General features: G+C 40.5%; 1 protein-coding gene across 1 annotated transcript in view; it reads left to right on the forward strand.

Moving 5' to 3' along the window:
- Positions 1-20,240, forward strand: part of LOC126469687 (cysteine-rich with EGF-like domain protein 2) — a 93,780-nt gene that overhangs the window by 47,575 nt on the left and 25,965 nt on the right. The window contains exons 3-5 of the mRNA XM_050096844.1: positions 1,831-1,977; positions 3,808-3,999; positions 5,528-5,702. Of these exons, the coding sequence (XP_049952801.1) occupies positions 1,831-1,977; positions 3,808-3,999; positions 5,528-5,702 (514 nt within the window). The remainder of the gene's footprint in view (positions 1-1,830; positions 1,978-3,807; positions 4,000-5,527; positions 5,703-20,240) is intronic.

A 20,240-nucleotide genomic window follows, 5' to 3' on the forward strand; every position in this document is an offset into this window, starting at 1 on the left:
GAGGTTTGTGAGTAGGTAACTCAAGCATTAGAATTAACAGTATGTAAGAATATTTTCGTTGCATGTGGGTGTAGGGTTTCAATTTGGTTTGGAGATTGTGTGGCTCGCATTACCTCAGAAGAAACCTTTTAGTTAGTTTTCCAACCATTCTTATGCTTACATAGTATGGTGGAGGCCTGCTCTTTGGGAGCAACAAAACTATCATGTTAAGATTGTGTCCATAAGCTATTTTCTAACTGACTTATCTACATATTGTAGTTGTGTGGGTATTCAAGTGTTGATTATAGCAGTTTTGCTTCATGTGCGTTCTGTTGTTGCATGGAGAGTAGTACAAAAGTTTTTGTTATTGATTTTATGATAATTTCTTAAATTTTTACATTCCAGTTGTTTGTTGTTCAGTCTGCCTTTCTGATATTTTCTGTTATCTATTAATAAGCCCAGTGGTGCGTGTGAAATGTACATGGATTGAGTGTTTATTGGTTTTGATATCAATAGGTAACTATACCATATCATGTAAAGTGGTAGCTCACACTCTAAGCTAAACGTCTGAGCAGACAGAATGTAACTTGCCTCTTCAGCCCAGCATTTGGCAGATGACCACAGCTATAACCCGCATTGGAGGACACAGTGAAAGCATTAGGCCGCAGTGATGGCCCCACATGGCGGAAGTGATATTCAGTGTATTGTTTTGAAGACTTCTGTTTACAGTATACAATAGTGTCCTCAGTGATAATGTTCTTTTTTTTGTTCTTTGATGAACCTTCATCACAGAATATTAGAACCAGCAAATAATTCCAGTTTTATTCCTGTTTACATTGTTGAAATAAAGTTTTGCCCAACAATACTTCTTAATGAACAGAGCTGTAGTAAATGATCAGCTCAAGTGTTACCAGTCAATGTTAAGTGCAAAGTAATGTGAATAATGACAAAAATATGTGATTGTAATTGTGCGTAAGAAAATTTGTAAGGATATCCAATCGATGTACATTTGTGTTTGCACAACATGACGAGAGCTCTTAACAGAGTGCCAAATCATGAATGTGGCTGGCACACTCATTGTTTTGGCATTACAGAGTATGTCCATTTTAGTCTTTTGTGGTGATGAACCTCTCATTTTTTCGTACACTACCAAACTGACTCATTGGAGGTTTTGCTATGATAAAAGAATATAAAGAATGAAACTGGCTGATGCGTATAAGTCAGAAATCACTACTTTTGTGCAAGTGTGGTTTGGGCATAAGGGGGATGCTGATAAGATTTTAATTTTGAGCCGAAGTTGTGTGCTGATCGGATCATCACAGTTCTAGTGACATCCTTTCCATCCTAGTCACACATTTGCTGTGCTTTAAAGTCAATAGCCTAGAACTAACCTTCATGTTTTCCTGTAGTGGTGTAATTGGTTATGATATTTCACAAATTAATGACTTGCTTCTTATCATTACACGTTAATCTTCTCCCATCATACTTTAAAATACCTGCACAGTTGTTGGAAAATGAGTTTTCTACCGATTCCTTTTCTCACTTTGAATCTCATACTATTACTAGAAGTTAGTACGAGCCCTGTTGCTCACTTGTGTTCACTGAGGCTGTTTTCTATTTTATCAGTATTTTTGCGAAATACTTAATACACACTGATTTACAAGCAGTTTCTTGAATAAATGAGTGAATGAATGAATGAATGAATAGAAAACACTAGTGGTAAGTGATTAGAACACAATCTGATAAGAAAGATGTGAGTTAAATGCTCAGGTGGATGAACTGTGCTATGATGGCTTATTGCCTCTTAAACTATGAAAGTGAGAAACTCTTCAATTTAGAAAATTATTACAGGGACTGGAGCGCACCGCTCGGGGTAAATTTGAAGGTGGTGATGCAGCATGGGAAGAGGAGAAATTGGGCAGTTATGCCAGCAGTGAACTGCGTCTTGTGGAGATACAGGAGGAGCTTTGCTCTGATGTTGAACGTGGCAAGAACCAGGCAAGTCAACATTATTATTTGCAAACTAAGTTTATTTCTTTGTGTTTTCTTGCATTACAGGGTGTTACAAAAAGGTACAGCCAAACTTTCAGGAAACATTCCTCACACACAAAGAAAGAAAATATGTTATGTGGACATGTGTCCGGAAACGCTTACTTTCCATGTTAGAGCTCATTTTATCACTTCTCTTCAAATCACATTAATCATGGAATGGAAACACACAGCAACAGAACGTACCAGGATGACTTCAAACACTTTGTTACAGGAAATGTTCAAAATGTCCTCCGTTAGCGAGGATACACGCATCCACCTTCCGTCGCATGGAATCCCTGATGCGCTGATGCAGCCCTGGAGAATGGCGTATTGTATCACAGCCGCCCACAATACGAGCACGAAGAGTCTCTACATTTGGTACCGGGGTTGCGTGGACAAGAGCTTTCAAATGCCCCCATAAATGAAAGTCAAGAGGGTTGAGGTCAGGAGAGCATGGAGGCCATGGAATTGGTCCGCCTCCACCAATCCATCGGTCACCGAATCTGTTGTTGAGAAGCGTACGAACATTTCGACTGAAATGTGCAGGAGTTCCATCGTGCATGAACCACATGTTGTGTCGTACTTGTAAAGGCACATGTTCTAGCAGCACAGGTAGAGTATCCCGTACGAAGTCATGGTAACGTGCTCCATTGAGCGTAGGTGGAAGAACATGGGGCTCAATCAAGACATCACCAACAATGCCTGCTGAAACATTCACAGAAAATCTGTGTTGATGACGTGATTGCACAATTGCGTGCAGATTATCGTCAGCCCACATATGTTGATTGTGAAAATTTACAATTTGATTGCGTTGAAATGAAGCCTCATCCGTAAAGAGAACATTTGCACTGAAATGAGGATTGACACATTGATGGATGAACAATTCGCAGAAGTGTACCCGTGGATGCCAATCAGCTGCTGATAGTGCCTGCACACGCTGTACATGGTACGGAAACAACTGGTTCTCCCGTAGCACTCTCCACACAGTGACGTGGTTAACGTTACCTTGTACAGCAGCAACTTCTCTGACGCTGACATTGCCTCGTCCGTTGCAGGTGTCCTCGTCGTTCTAGGTCTTCCCCAGTCGCGAGTCATAGGCTGGAATGTTCCGTGCTCCCTAAGACGCCGATCAATTGCTTCGAACGTTTTCCTGTCGGGACACCTTCGCTCTGGAAATCTGTCTCGATACAAACGTACCGCGCCACGGCTATTGCCCCGTGCTAATCCATACATCAAATGGGCATCTGCCAACTCCGCATTTGTAAACATTGCACTGACTGCAAAACCACGTTCGTGATGAACGCTAACCTGTTGATGCTACGTACTGACGTGCTTGATGCTAGTACTGTAGAGCAATGAGTCGCATGTCAACACAAGCACCAAAGTCAACATTATCTTCCTTCAGTTGGGCTAACTGGCGGTGAATCGAGGAAGTACAGTACATACCGATGAAACTAAAATGAGCTCTAACATGGAAATTAAGTGTTTCCGGACACACGTCGACATAACATCTTTTCTTTATTTGTGTGTGAGGAATGTTTCCTGAAAGTTTGGCCGTACCTTTTTGTAACACCCTGTATAATAAGAAATAAGAGCAGCACACTGAAAAACCGAATTTTGTTGTATACTGATATAAATGTTTTTCGTAAGAAAATAGTTGTTTCCCTTAAGAAAACAGCAAGCATTAGTAAGAAGTGAGAGGATTATGATTTTTCTGCCTCTTGTAAAGTTTCTTTTGTCAATGTTCACATTTTTGAGCAGTTTTTCTTCTATTCAGAGAGAAATTTTTAATTCTAGTGTCATCTGCTTGCTGAAGATGCAGAGCAGTTAATTGAAGAATGGTGGTCTAGCGGACAAAAACAGGATTTATACAGCTGGCTGTGTATTGAGAAAATGGAGTTCTGCTGTCCAGAAAATCATTTTGGAAGTGACTGTACACCATGTCCTGGCTATCCAGATAATATTTGTGGTAAAAATGGAAAGTGTAAGGTAAAACAGTGTTCTCTGCTTTTCTCATAAAAGATTTCCATCTGGAAATTGACTCTTGCTCTCTGAATTATGAAAATAAATGTTTACCTTTGATTGAAAAGTGTGTGTGTGTGTGTGTGTGTGTGTGTGTGTGTGTGTGTGTGTGTGTTTGTTTTCATGTTCATATTGTCTTGGGAGAAATGCATTCAGTGAAGGTTAGTTAAAATAAAATGTATATGTAATTCTTGTAGTATTGTTATTAATAAATATGTACACACATGTCCGACAACCAGACTATAGTAGAGTTGGTGAAAGAAGATCCCTGAGAGTTGCAGCAGGCTTGCTGAAGCTACTTCACGCATCTGCCTCAACCAGTCACTTACCGCAATTTTTTGTGTGTGTCTATAACAATGCCTCATTGTTGTCACAGCTGTATAGATAACCATTGTTTTTGTGTGCAACTACTTGGCCTCACAGTTAAAAGCTGACAATAGCACTATCATCTGTTTGGGATCTTCGTTCATTATTATAATGTTATTGCCCTTACAAGAATTCATTGGTATATTTTTCTATAAATGATTCTACAATTTTCTGTTTTGGGTCCATCTGGACCTCAAAATGGTAATCAAGAGAGTAAAAGTGTGTGGCATAGCAGAGGCCGTTGAAATACCCACTGAATAAGTACACAGTACCTTGTACAAAAAGCTGTGAACGGGGGAAAAAAAAAATTATTGTGCGTGGCTGGCGCCAGTTTAGCTAATTTTGAAAATAATTTGTCTGGGATAAGGTTTCAGTGCAGTTTTTGGCTATGTTTAAAGTGTAATCTGTTGGATTTTCCCCAGTTTGTGATTGAGGATGATGTCCTGATCTGTCATAACCACCAGAACTTAAGTAGCAGTTAAAAAATGGGTAAACCTTGTTAAAGATATGCTAGAGAGAGAAAAGACAATTTTTATCAGTTGTTTAGGTAATGGGTAGTATGTTTAGGTATTTCCAGAATATAATTCATATAGATCGCTGTAAAAAAAGGCAGAATATAACTGTGCCCTATTATGCTTCATTGTTGTTTTATATGAAATGTAAGTTTAGTGAAAAGCAAACAAGATTGACATCCAAAAATATTTTCTTTAACCGCCTTCATGCAATTCAGTAATCACAATAACAAAAGTGTATGGTTTAGGCTTTACACTAAGTCCTCGTCCATTCTGTTCTCTGCCTGTTATTTAAAATTATTTTTCGTCATGATTAATTTGCACTAAAGAGTAATGTTTAGAATTGTGTACCTTTGCTTTCCTATTTCACCGTTATTGTTGTTTTATCTGTGTTTAAAAAGGAATGCCATGCTAAAATTATGTCGATCTCTCTCTCTCTCTCTCTCTCTCTCTCTCTCTCTCTCTCTCTCTCTCTCTCTCTCTCTCTCTCTCTCTCTCCCCCCCCCCCTCCTCCCCCCCCCCCTCCATTACCCGACCCCTCTTCCCCATTCCTCTGTACCTGTTGCCTATATCATTGTAATGTGTAATGGTGCTTACAGAAATGTTCCTTATTCCAGGGTGCAGGCACACGTAAAGGTAATGGTAAATGTTTGTGTGATTCTGGTTATGCTGGTGATAACTGTGATCGATGTAATGAAACTAGCTATGAAGCATACCGTGATGACACCAAACTACTTTGCTCTCCTTGCCATATGTCATGTGTTAATGGCTGTTCCGGAGCAGGTCCTAAAGGTAAAAAAAAATTTTTGTTTTTTATATTTTTATTTTATTTTATTTTGGAGTGTGGAATGATTGTGTGGTGGTTTCAGAAAGAACTTTTAAAACTAGTAAGACAAGGAAAAGTATTAATACAGAGAGATAGAGAAATTAGTATAATTTGAATATGATCTTACCATTACATGTGAAACCATCTCCTGCTTATTTAATGGTAATGTATCTTGTTCTTCCCACCAACCTGTGTATGGTAGTGTGTTTTTGCAGTTGAGACCTGTAGTCTGTACTTTACTTTGGTAAGTCAATTATTATTAATAAATTTTCTCTTGTCTTTGGTCTTAAATATGGGCATTTCTTCCCATAACTGTATGTATATTGTGTTGAAATTCCATTCGCGGTTAGTTTTGTGAAAACTTTTTATATGTCTGAATACTCTTACTGCTTGGACACTAGACGGTACAAAAGGATTGTTAGAGCTTGTGTCTCCATTATCCAAGTATTGTCTTATTGGTTATCACTGTGTGTGTGTGTGTGTGTGTGTGTGTGTGTGTGTGTGAGAGCGACAGTGCCAATTTGCTAGTGTCTGTGGGACTGCGGCTATCCTCCAGGCTGGAAGTAATGGGCTGGCTTCTCTTAGTCTGGAATGTTTCCAGTACTACATATCTGGGTACATTTTTTTTCAAGTCATGTATGTGTGACATGAAATAGTGACAATTCACATCGTAGACAACCTGACAACATTGTTTCAGAAAAGGAATTATAGGATGTCAGTATGATATTATCACATTCTTGTGTTCTGTTGTACAGCTGTGAGCTCAGTAATAAATAGTAATCTGATAATGTAATGTCTATGTTTTACGAAATTAGCACCGTTTTGTGAATGATTAGACAAATTAATTTGAATTTGCCACACTATGAGCCAGAAGACAAAATTGATAGAAAAAGAATGTGATTGTTGCAAGATGTGGTGCTCGCAGCTGATGTAATGGTTAGCATCGCAGGCTGGCGTGGTGCAGGTCGCCATGTCAAACCCGACCACAAGCAGCTACTTGTTATTAATTAGTTACAATCTGGGCAGATAATTGGATGGCAGTGTCAGTGCTGCCAGCCAATGAATTTACCCACAGAATAGGCTGCACAACATGGGGCAGCAAACAACAGTGTCTCATGCCTGCAGCACAGGGCAGTGGATAGGGGTGTGGCATGGCCGCAGCACAGGTTGGTGGATGGGCGTGGTAAGCACAGTCTTGGTGTGCTGTGGCAGTATTGCGACTCTTCAGGAGCTCCGGCTGATAACTACAGCAATGTCAACATAGTCTGAATAAGGCTTTTTCCACAAGAACACCGACCACTAAGGTTTCTTCTCCCACTGACCAACAAGGTTTGATGAATCTGTCGTGGGTCCTTTCCTCTGTACTCAGCAGAGCTGTGGTTCGCACACCTATCCTCTTTGGCAGAGCTGATCCACTATATCACAGACTGTTTCCCATTTAGATTTTCATTATTCTAATAGTGCTTGAGCCACAACCTTAATTGGCTATTTAAAAATACCTTCTTTCTAAGGTTGACCCACTCAGCAGGTAACTGGTGTAAAGGAGCTCAGATGGGTGGGCAGTTTATTACCATAGACACAGGCTGCACAACTTAAAGTGAAGACTATAATGATACTTCAAACACCAATAATCACGTCTCCGTGATACTGAGAACCGTGATACTGCTAAATATGCTGGAGCTGCTTTGCAAGTGTGTGTGCTTTTAGAGTTGTTACTAACACATTCAGTGTATGGAGATGGATGAATTCCATGGTATCATTGAGGGATGTTAGATTATGGGCTGGGAGTGCCTTCAGTGGTTTATCTAGCTGATTCAACAAAGGTTGCATCACATTCTCAATGGTAGTTCCAATTAGGATAGCTGGGAGATGAAAAGTTTGTCCACTGATGTCAGAAGTTGTGCCACTAATTGGCAAATCACTGCCTTGCGGCCCTAAGTGTATTGTGTGCATATTTTGACCTTGCTGATAGGTTTATCTGGTGTACTGTCCTCCTCTGAAAATAAGGTTGTGATACCAGTGTGTCCCACAGGCATCCTTCTGCTCCTGTTCCCACTAGGAATAATTGCACCATGCATCCCCTTGAGTTGATCTGGATCACGTAGGTCGGGCGTTTTGTGACCCACTCTCTCTGACGATGTTCATCTGCTAACATTAATGCATAATTCTTCCATTATTTAAAATTGGCATTACGTCTTTCATTCTAATTTGTACGTGCTTTCCCAGTGTGTTCCACCGTACCAGGTAGAGGTAGACTGTAAAATATCCATACCAGACATTGGTTGTTGTTACTGGAAATCAGACCAGCACACAGTAGGGCACAGTCGGTGTTGATTCCTACTGTTGTGGCCTGATAAAACAGTGATAATGTTTTCTCATGTGGTGTGGTGATTAGCTCTAATGCAGTTGTTGGTTACTTCTGGGCTTTCTTTAGGCCAGCCAGGAATTATTCAGAAGGGAACAGTGTAGGTGTCAACTGCTCATGCACCACATGGTGTATGGCCTCCTGCAACTCTGTTACCTCTACTTGGGCACCCAGTGTATTTCCAGAATGAAAATTTCACCCTGCAATGGATTGTGCACTACTGATATGAAACTTCCTGGCATATTAAAAATGTGTGCTAGACTGAGACTCAAACTTGGAACTAGACAAGTTCTCTACTTACTGACCTACCCAAGCATGGCTCTCACACTGTTTAAAGTCTGAAAAGTAAAAGCTGAGGTACTGGTGGAAGTAAAGCTATGAGGATGAAGACAGGAGTGATGCTTGTGTAGCTCAATCGGCAGAGCACTTGCCCATGAATGGAAAAAGTCCAGGCCTGAATCTTGGTCCAGCACACAGTCTTAATCTGCCAGGAACTTTCATCCAGTATATTGTTGGCCAGTGTTTGCAAGAGTCTTGCTGCGGCAGTCCTGGTGTCCAACAAATCTAGCTGGGTCTGTATAACATTCAGATCCTGATTCCCGTGTGAATGGAAATTTTCACATAACATGTCAGTTCTGCTTTTGGTTTCCATAGCATTTGAGTGTTGTTTAGCACAACCTGTTTTAATGCTCACCAACTGTATAGTGTGCCACTCAGTTATAGCTTTATTACTATCCACCATTCCTCTCACCTGCATCAGAGTATCATTGAGCTCCCATATATCATTGGTTTCTACAGTACAGGGCACTTTTTTCAACAACCAACCTCCCATGTCAAACCACCATCTCTTATATTGCTGCAGTGTGTCCTATACCAAAACCACCACTTGGTGTAATTGTTTTCACACACATTTATAGGAGAGCTGTAACCTCAGTATTCTCCCTGCACTTCTCCCAACATTCCCAGCTTCTCAGCCTCCAGGTGTAGTTATAAAAGTTTCCTTCAGCATTCGTACTTTCTGACTTCCCACATATTGTATGTTAATTTTAATGTCTAATGGTGGCTCGGTAAGATGTCTTCCTGTCTAGAGAACAGTACGCCTCTTCCATTCATTGATCTCGCAATGCGCCTACCCCTTTCTTGCTGAAGAAGTACAGTACTGCCAGAAGTATTATTCACATTGCGGTCATCCTTGGTGGTGATGCTACCTGGTGAAAGGAAGCTGCAATTTCTCCCCATACCTGCTTTGAGAGATCTGTTGTCCATGCATGCATGCAGGTATGCATGCATGCATACATACATACATACATACATACATACATTATCAGTTATAAACAAAAGCCTACTTATGCCACCTGACAGCAGTTGCTAGTGTAACTGCACGAATTCACTTAAAAATAAACCACCTTATTATACTCCCCCTATTTCCATGATGTATTCTATGCTGCTAAAACATATGGTAAGAAAACCTCACAGTCACTGTGAGGACTATTGATGTAATAACTAGGCACCTTAATTGTTGTGTGGTGAACATGTTCCACTTCTCCAGAATGATATTTTCACTCTGCAGCGGAGCGTGCGCTGATATGAAACTTCCTGGCAGATTAAAACTGTGTGCCGGACCAAGACTCGAACTCTGGACCTTTGCCTTTCGCGGGCAAGTGCTCTACCGACTGAGCTACCCAAGCACGACTCACGCCCCGTCCTCACAGCTTTACTTCTGCCAGTACCTCGTCTCCTACCTTCCAAACTTTACGGAAGCTCTCCTGCGAACCTTGCAGAACTAGCACTTCTGTTAGCCTGTGAAGGTAATGGGCTAGTTTGCCGTTTGTGAATACATAACAGTCAACACAACTGCTTCATCAGATCTAAGATGAAGTTGGTGCTCTGATCTGTGATTATTGTTTCTGGAACATGGAACTTCAATAGACAATTATTTATCATTGAATGTTCTACTGTGTTCACCTGTTGATTTGGAATAGCATCATTGACACATGTTAGGAGAATTGATCTATGATTGTCAGAATGTAGCAGCTTCTCACTGTTGTTTGGCTAAAAGGGCCTAAAATATCCATTCCAGTCATCTCAAAAGCTTAGTTGCCTCTGGCAACTTCTGTAGTGGTACATTTACATCTTATATAGATACTCTGCAAGCCACTGCATGGTGCGTGATGGAGGATATTTGTGGATGACTTAACTCTGAACATGGCACGCAGTTTCTTAGACACCGTATTTACTCGAATCTAAGCCGCACTTTTTTCCCAGTGTTTGTAATCCAAAAATCCGCCTGCAGCTTAGAATCGAGTACAAAGTAAGCAAAGTTCTGAAAAATGTTGGTAGGTGCCGCCAAAACTAACTTCTGCCGTCGAATATATGTAGTGCTACACAGGCATGTTTTGCCGGCATGAAGATAAATACTGACGCCAAAACCTCTGCGTCGGTAAATAAATTAAAAGAGAAGGTAGAAGAATGTAAACATTATGCCATGTATTCTTTCGTGTTTGCTGCTATCTCATTTAAATCCTGTCTGCCTAATAAACTATGAAACTAGAATGAGACAACAGCAAATGTGGAAGAATATACATATGATGTCATGTTTATATTCGTATTATTCTTATACTGACTAGTGATACAGTCAGAAATGAAGCACGGCAACTGACTAGATTTTTAAATCTAAGATGATACTAATTCCTGTGCAGAATGTAATGTACTAAAGAGGTGCCTGCAAAGATTTTCAAACGGAGAAAAATTTTCGCTAAACTCTCGCTCGGAACATCTTCTATCAAATGCAGTCTATTATTTGGTTCTTGTTGATTATTATCAAAGAAAGCAGCAGTGTAAGTAACAACAAATAGTAGTCTCTTGCCATTGTTTAATTTATGAGACAATTCCTCTCTCTCTCTCTCTCTCTCTCTCTCTCTCTCTCTCTCTCTCTCTCTCTATATATATATATATATATATATATATATATATATATATATATATATATATATATAAAAAGAAAGATGAGGTGACTTACCGAACAAAAGCGCTGGCAGGTCGATAGACACACAAACAAACACAAACATACACACAAAATTCAAGCTTTCGCAACAAACTGTTGCCTCATCAGGAAAGAGGGAAGGAGAGGGAAAGACGAAAGGAAGTGGGTTTTAAGGGAGAGGGTAAGGAGTCATTCCAATCCCGGGAGCGGAAAGACTTACCTTAGGGGGAAAAAAGGACAGGTATACACTCGCACACACGCACATATCCATCCACACATACAGACACAAGCAGACATATATATGTCTGCTTGTGTCTGTATGTGTGGATGGATATGTGCGTATGTCTGCTTGTGTCTGTATGTGTGGATGGATATGTGCGTGTGTGCGAGTGTATACCTGTCCTTTTTTCCCCCTAAGGTAAGTCTTTCCGCTCCCGGGATTGGAATGACTCCTTACCCTCTCCCTTAAAACCCACTTCCTTTCGTCTTTCCCTCTCCTTCCCTCTTTCCTGATGAGGCAACAGTTTGTTGCGAAAGCTTGAATTTTGTGTGTATGTTTGTGTTTGTTTGTGTGTCTATCGACCTGCCAGCGCTTTTGTTCGGTAAGTCACCTCATCTTTCTTTTTTATATATAATTTTTCCCACGTGGAATGTTTCCTTCCATTATATTGACATCATATATATATATATATATATATATATATATATAGTTATGATAGAGGGAAACATTCCACGTAGGAAATATATATCTAAAAACAAAGATGATGTGACTTACCAAATGAAAGTGCTGGCAGGTCGACAGACACACAAACAAACACAAACATACACACAAAATTCAAGCTTTCGCAACAAACTGTTGCCTCATCAGGAAAGAGGGAAGGAGAGGGAAAGACGAAAGGATGTGGGTTTTAAGGGAGAGGGTAAGGAGTCATTCCAATCCCGGGAGCGGAAAGACTTACCTTAGGGGGAAAAAGGACGGGCATACACTCGCGCGCACACACACATATCCATCCACACATATACAGACACAAGACTATATATATATATATATATATATATATATATATATATATAGAGAGAGAGAGAGAGAGAGAGAGAGAGAGAGGAATTGTCTCATAAATGAAACAATGGCAAGAGACTACTATTTGTTGTTACTTACACTGCTGCTTTCTTTGATAATGATCAACAAGAACCAAATAATAGACTGCATATGATAGAAGATGTTCCGAGCGAGAGTTTAGCGAAAATTTTTCTCCGTTTGACAATCTTAGCAGGCACCTCTTTAGTACATTACATTCTGCACAGGAATTAGTATCATCTTAGATTTAAAAATCTAGTCAGTTGCCGTGCTTCATTTCTGACTGTATCACTGACTGTGTATATATATATATATATATATATATATATATATATATATATATATATAGAGAGAGAGAGAGAGAGAGAGGGAAACATTCCACGTGGGAAAAATATATCTAAAAACAAAGGTGATGTGACTTACCAAAAGAAAGCGCTGGCAGGTCGATAGACACACAAATAAACACAAACATACACACAAAATTCTAGCTTTCGCAACCAACGGCTGCTTCGTCAGGAAAGAGGGCAGGAGAGGGAAAGACGAAAGGATGTGGGTTTTAACACACACACACACACACACACACACACACACACACACACACACACACACATCCATCCACACATATACAGACCATATGTGTGTATGTGTGGATGGATGTGTGTGTGTGTGTGTGTGTGTGTGTGTGTGTGTGTGTGTGTGTGTATATACCCATCCTTTTTCCCCCTAAGGTAAGTCTTTCTGCTCCCGGGATTGGAATGACTCCTTACCCTCTCCCTTAAAACTCACATCCTTTCGTCTTTCCCTCTCCTTCCCTCTTTCCTGACGAAGCAGCCGTTGGTTGCGAAAGCTAGAATTTTGTGTGTATGTTTGTGTTTATTTGTGTGTCTATCGACCTGCCAGCGCTTTCTTTTGGTGAGTCACATCACCTTTGGTTTATATATACACTCCTGGAAATTGAAATAAGAACACCGTGAATTCATTGTCCCAGGAAGGGGAAACTTTATTGACACATTCCTGGGGTCAGATACATCACATTATCACACTGACAGAACCACAGGCACATAGACACAGGCAACAGAGCATGCACAATGTCGGCACTAGTACGGTGTATATCCACCTTTCGCAGCAATGCAGGCTGCTATTCTCCCATGGAGACGATCGTAGAGATGCTGGATGTAGTCCTGTGGAACGGCTTGCCATGCCATTTCCACCTGGCGCCTCAGTTGGACCAGCGTTCGTGCTGGACGTGCAGACCGCGTGAGACGACGCTTCATCCAGTCCCAAACATGCTCAATGGGGGACAGATCCGGAGATCTTGCTGGCCAGGGTAGTTGACTTACACCTTCTAGAGCACATTGGGTGGCACGGGATACATGCGGACGTGTATTGTCCTGTTGGAACAGCAAGTTCCCTTGCCGGTCTAGGAATGGTAGAACGATGGGTTCGATGACGGTTTGGATGTACCGTGCACTATTCAGTGTCCCCTCGACGATCACCAGTGGTGTACGGCCAGTGGAGGAGATCGCTCCCCACACCATGATGCCGGGTGTTGGCCCTGTGTGCCTCGGTCGTATGCAGTCCTGATTGTGGCGCTCACCTGCACGGCGCCAAACACGCATACGACCATCATTGGCACCAAGGCAGAAGCGACTCTCATCGCTGAAGACGACACGTCTCCATTCGTCCCTCCATTCACGCCTGTCGCGACACCACTGGAGGCGGGCTGCACGATGTTGGGGCGTGAGCGGAAGACGGCCTAACGGTGTGCGGGACCGTAGCCCAACTTCATGGAGACTGTTGCGAATGGTCCTCGCCGATACCCCAGGAGCAACAGTGTCCCTAATTTGCTTGGAAGTGGCGGTGCGGTCCCCTACGGCACTGCGTAGGATCCTACGGTCTTGGCGTGCATCCGTGCGTCGCTGCGGTCCGGTCCCAGGTCGACGGGCACGTGCACCTTCCGCCGACCACTGGCGACAACATCGATGTACTGTGGAGACCTCACGCCCCATGTGTTGAGCAATTCGGCGGTACGTCCACCTGGCCTCCCGCATGCCCACTATACGCCCTCGCTCAAAGTCCGTCAACTGCACATACGGTTCACGTCCACGCTGTCGCGGCATGCTACCAGTGTTAAAGACTGCGATGGAGCTCCGTATGCCACGGCGAACTGGCTGACACTGACGGCGGCGGTGCACAAATGCTGCGCAGCTAGCGCCATTCGACGGCCAACACCACGGTTCCTGGTGTGTCCGCTGTGCCGTGCGTGTGATCATTGCTTGTACAGCCCTCTTGCAGTGTCCGGAGCAAGTATGGTGGGTCTGACACACCGGTGTCAATGTGTTCTTTTTTCCATTTCCAGGAGTGTGTGTGTGTGTGTGTGTGTGTGTGTGTGTGTGTGTGTGTGTGTATATATATATATATGCCGCAGTAGCGTGCACAAAAGCAAGCCATGCCGTGAGCGGCGACAGGTCGTAAACACTCATTATCAGAAAGCGGCAAACAATGCACAACACAGTACAATAATGCATTTTCAGCTTAGAGTGATGTAAACACTTATAACAAAGAGACCGGCACTTATCAGATCAAAGCAATATAAGCAATCGATTCAGACCAGATGAAGCCCATGAAAAAGGAAGGGTACCCGTACAAATACGGACGGAGCGCCTGACACATAGCAATGGCTACTTGGTAAAGCTCAACTGTTAAGATTACGACTCAAACCAAACTACTGTAGCTGTATCTTCATCCATTTGACCTAAATTGTCTCTCATGTTGCAATGGACCAACTTTGTTTCGATTTGGCGGTGCGGTCTTAAACTTTTCTCTCCCCTTGAATTTTGAGTCTCAAATTTCAGGTGTATTTCAGGTGTCGCTTAGATTCGGGAAAATTTTTTTTCCCTTGATTTAGAGTCTCATTTTTCAAGTGCGGCTTAGATTCGAGTGCGGCTTAGATTTGAGTAAATACGGTACTTATCTACATCTTCTTTCTTAGTTCTCCGCCAATAATGCTCATCTACTCTCTGGTCTGTAGTTCTATGACCGCTGTGCATAGATAATGTGATCATGTGCCTCCATTAGTACTTCCTGTAGTGCAGCAGGCATAAACTCATGTGGCCAAAGTTTCATTTCCTACATAACATACCATTGTCAACAGCAAACTGTGGCTGCAATGCAAATAACGTAATCAGCAGCAGCAGTAGCAGCTTGTTCTCTTTGTAATTCCGCTAGGCTACAACCCATTGCTTGTATTATGTCAGTCTTTCTGCTAAGCCCACCTGTGTTACCATGTGTCTCGGCCAGTTTGTGAATCACTTCAAAGTCAAACTCGCTCAATTTTAATGACCACCAGGAGAGTCTACTTGAAGGATCCTTGCAACCAAACAACCACTTCAGTGCTGTATAAATTTATTCCAATACATGTAACATCACCTTCTAAGTGGTGGAGTAATTTTTTTCAGCCATATTAAATTGTGAAGCATAAGCTGGTGGCTGCTCCTAACCTTGCACTTCCTGATGTAGAACACAACCCATTGCACGGGTGCTAGCATCACATGATAAAATAAATTGTATGGTATCACAAAATGTGATAAATAAACACACACACACACACACACACACACACACACACAGTGTCCGAGGCTGCTTGCTCTGTAAATTTTTTTTATATTTAATTTTGTTTGTTTGCGAAAAGTATGCACGTTTAAGGAAGCAGTCATAATTAACTCAAGATTCAAGTTGCAATAAACAGCTGCTAAAAGGAGTGTAAGATCCTTCATAGTCTACATAGAATCATACCCATAGCTCATCAGGTCAAGTCACCTACCATTTTATTGAGTGATTTTAGTTGATGTATTTTGTGATCATTTGTGCCATTATATTTCATTTTAATATTTGTGCAGCTTTTGAAAGGGGGCACCCTAGTGCAGTCATCTGTGAAACATTATGGCTGCTTGCATCTCTTAAAGTAATTTAATCTACATAGAGTTCAACCACCATTATCTTGGCTAAATTAATATTAGTGAAATAATTTGGAAAGAGGCAATTCAGTATTACACCCTTTTCTTCTGTATCACACACTTTTCTGTCATTCTCCAGTGCAGTACCAGTGTTACTATTGATTAATAAATTATTTTGTTCCATGTACTAATTTTTTGAAAGACCAAAACCAGTTAAGACTTTTTGGTCACATCATTAGACAGAATTTTACTTTTAAATTTATTGAATGATTGTTGTGTTGCCCTCCTTACGTGCAATTGGCTTAATCCAGCTTTTGTTTGTCAACAAGACTTGGGCTTCATTTAAGTCTGTGGTTAAGCTCATGTTGCTTTCATAGCAACTTTCTAAGACTTGTAACAAATGTAGAGTGTTCCCATCCCTCTTGGCACTGCTTAGCACATTCTTATCTAAAATGAACTAAACTCTTGAATGCTCATATATGTGTAGTTAGGGGAGGGAAATAACACCAAATAAGCACATACAGGAACCTAATGCACAAAGTACGAGGTGAGATGAAAAAGTATTGGCAATTTTTCTTTTTCTTAGATAATCTTTATTCATCATCACCAACTGCTACTACTTTGTACCCTTTGAAGTAGTCCCTCTCAAATATAATACACTTTGTCTGTGCTTTCTCCAATCTTGGACGCGCTTGTGCAACTCACTTTTACTTAGTGTTCAGCTTCTTCAGCAATTCTGGTGACAAAATGACATCCTCCTATGGTTCTCTTCAGCCTCGGGACTAGAAAGAAGTTGCAGGGCACCCAGTGTATACTACTTGAAGGAAAATACTTAGAGGAAAAAAAAAAAAACTGAAATTTGGGTTATTTCCTCAAAAATTCTTGCATGGTGTTCGTATGTCAATCAAGGACAGCTGTCAACATGAGTAACTTACAAGCAGATATCGTCGGAGTAGTGAAGCAACTTAAAACACTTAATAAAAGCAAGTCTTCCAGTTCGTATTGTATACCAGTTGGGCTCCTTTCAGAGTATGCTGATCTAATAGCTCCATACTTAACAATCATATACGACGGCTCACTCGCGCAGTTCACACCAAAGTAATCCACTAAATTACAGGCTCATATCATTAATGTCAATATGCAGCAGGAGTAAATAACATGTATTCTGTTCAAATGTTATGAATTACCTCAAAGAGAACAGGCTATTGACACAGTCAACATGGATTCAGAAAACATCATTCTTGTGAAACACAATTAACTCTTTACTCACATGAAGTGTTCAGTGTTATTGACGAAGTATTTCACATTGATTTCATATTTTTAGATTTCCAGAAGGCATTTGACACTGTACCTCAAAAATGGTTTTAATCAAATTGCATGCTTATGATATATGCGATTGGATTAGTGATTTCCTGTCAGAGGTCACAGTTTGTAGTAACAGGTCGAAAGTCATTGAATAAAACATAAGTGATTTCTGGCATTCTTCAAGGTAGTGTTGTAGGCCCCCTGTTGTTCCTTATCTATACAAACGATTTAGGTGACAATCTGAGGAGCCAACTTAGGTTGTTTGCAGATGATGCCGTCATTTATCCTCTAGTAAAGTCATCAGAAAATGAAAACCAATGGGAAAAAGATTTAGATAAGATATCTGTATAGTGTGAAATTGGCAATTGACCCTAAATAATGAAAAGTGTGTGGTCATCCACATGAGTGCTAAAAGGGATATGTTAAACTATAGTTACACAAAAAATCAGTCAAATCTAAAAGTCATAAATTCAACTAAATACCTAGGAATTACAATTCTGAACAACTTGAATTGGAAAGAACATGCTGAAAATGTTGTGGGGAACGCGAACCAAAGACTGGATTTTATTGGCTGAACACTTAGAAGATCCAACAGATCTGCTAAAGACACTGCCTACACTACACTTGTCCATCCTCTTTTGGAGTACTGCCGTGCAGTGTGGGATCCTTACCAAATAGGATTAATGGAATGCACCGAGAAAGTTCAAAGGAAGGGCAGCACATTTTGTATTATCGAGAAGTAGGGGAGAGTATCACAGACATGACACAGATTTTGGGATGGACATCATCAAAATAAAGGCATTTTTCATTGCAGCAGGATCCTCTCACTAAATTTCAATCACCAGCTTTCACCTCTGAATGTGAAAATGTTTTATTGATGCCCACCTACATAGCAAGAAAGGATCATCATAAAAAAAAAAATAAAGGAAATCAGAGCTCACATGGAAAGATTTAAGTGTTAATTTTTCCGTGCACTTTTAGAGTGTGGAATAACAAAGAATTATTTTGAAGGTGGTTCTATGAGCCCTTTCCCAGGCATTTAAGTACGATTTGCATAGTAGCAATGTAGATATAGATATGTACAGTCTGTGTTCTTTGTGTGTGGAAAGTATTAAAACATTCTCCATCCATTTCGCCATTGCAACTACACTGTCATCTGTTAAATCTAAAACCATTGTGGATTCTGGGAGAGAATTAAGCTTTTCTGTTCCCATTGGTATTGCTTTTTCCAAAAACATTTGAACACTGCTTTGAATGTGAAATATTTATTCCACGTCATCTTGTGCCTTAAATTGAAGCTTCCTGTATATAGTAAAGATTACTTGAAGAAAGAATGTCTCACTCTGCCAAGTGTGCAATGACCTCGGCATTCCTAATACTGATGCAAAGATTCAAATGCAGTCCTGGTGGATTAAGTCTGTTACATAAGGAAAGTTGGAGTTTCTTCCCAACCCTCTTTAAGAGTATGTTGTGTACTCGACATTTCTATTTTTTAATAGTGGCCTTTTTTCTTCTGTCACTGTTTTGGTTTTGTTGACCTTTTGTTGTTGAATTTTCCATTTCTTACCTCCCTGTGTTTTCTTCCTTTGATTTTGTCATTAATGAAATATCTCCAGAATTAATGATCTTAACATTGACATCGCTACTGCAAAGTACCCCATTATTTTTGTTTAATGTAATGGGAATAGAAAAACTTTAATCTTAGTGGTTACAATAAATGCTTGTACAAATTTTAAAATATAGGTACCGGTATGACAGGAGTTTATATTCTCATGTACAGGTAAAATTCTTGTAACTGCTTCCAAAGTGTGTACATATATAATCAGTCAAAACAATTTTTAGTACAATGAAAAACCAGTAAAAATTTGCAAATTTCACTTTTTTATTCACTCAGTGACTAGTTTCGGGGTGTATCCATTTTCAAATCATTGTAACATAGTCAAAAATGGTATTTCCAAACATTCATTTCTTGGAAATACCACTTTTGACTATGTTACAATGATTTGAAAGTGGGTCTCGACCTGAAAATAGTCATAAAATGAATAAAAAAAAGTGAAATTTGTAACTCTGGAGTGGTTTGTTGTACTGATTAACAGAAGTTACTGATCCACAGCTGTTCCAGCGTGCTGGAAGTTCATAAAACAATTTTTGAATAAATTATGCTACCTTCATTAACTGCTATAATAGGTAGTGTTGTTCCTTATTTTGTGTATAGTGCAGAACAATTCTCATTTCCACAAATGCTACTTATAAGTTTGCGAAATGAGGGCTGATTGGACCCACTTGAGGAGACCGATGACCTTTGTATCAGATTAGATTATACAACTCAGTGTCCTGGTTATATGGATGAAAAGTGCATACTGGTTTGTACATTTGCCATACATTCCTGCTTTTAAGTTAAATGTGCTGGAATCTTGCTTCGAATTCCAAATGAACTTCTCGCACATGCTCTTTACAAAGGTTGGAGCAAAAACAAAGGGTTCTTGAAGGAACACTTTTATAGCTATTAGAGCGTTTTTGTTTGCATGCTACATTTCATTGCAATGGTTTAAACCCATGTCCTACCTTTCTGATTTAGGTTTTCCATGATTTCTCTAAATCGCTTCGGGCAAACACTGGGATGGTTCCTTTGAAAGAGCATGACTGACTTCGTTCTCCATCCTTCACTAATCAGATGGGGCCGATGACTTTAGTCCCCTGCCCCAAATCAACCAACCAACCAGCCAATCAATCATACAGTTCTGTGTTGGAAAGTGACAAATTGATAAAGTCACAAATCTGTCATGATTTTAGTCTCTTTTGATGCGTTACTTACAA

Source organism: Schistocerca serialis, chromosome 3, assembly GCF_023864345.2.
Source record: "Schistocerca serialis cubense isolate TAMUIC-IGC-003099 chromosome 3, iqSchSeri2.2, whole genome shotgun sequence".
Lineage (NCBI taxonomy): Eukaryota > Metazoa > Arthropoda > Insecta > Orthoptera > Acrididae > Schistocerca > Schistocerca serialis.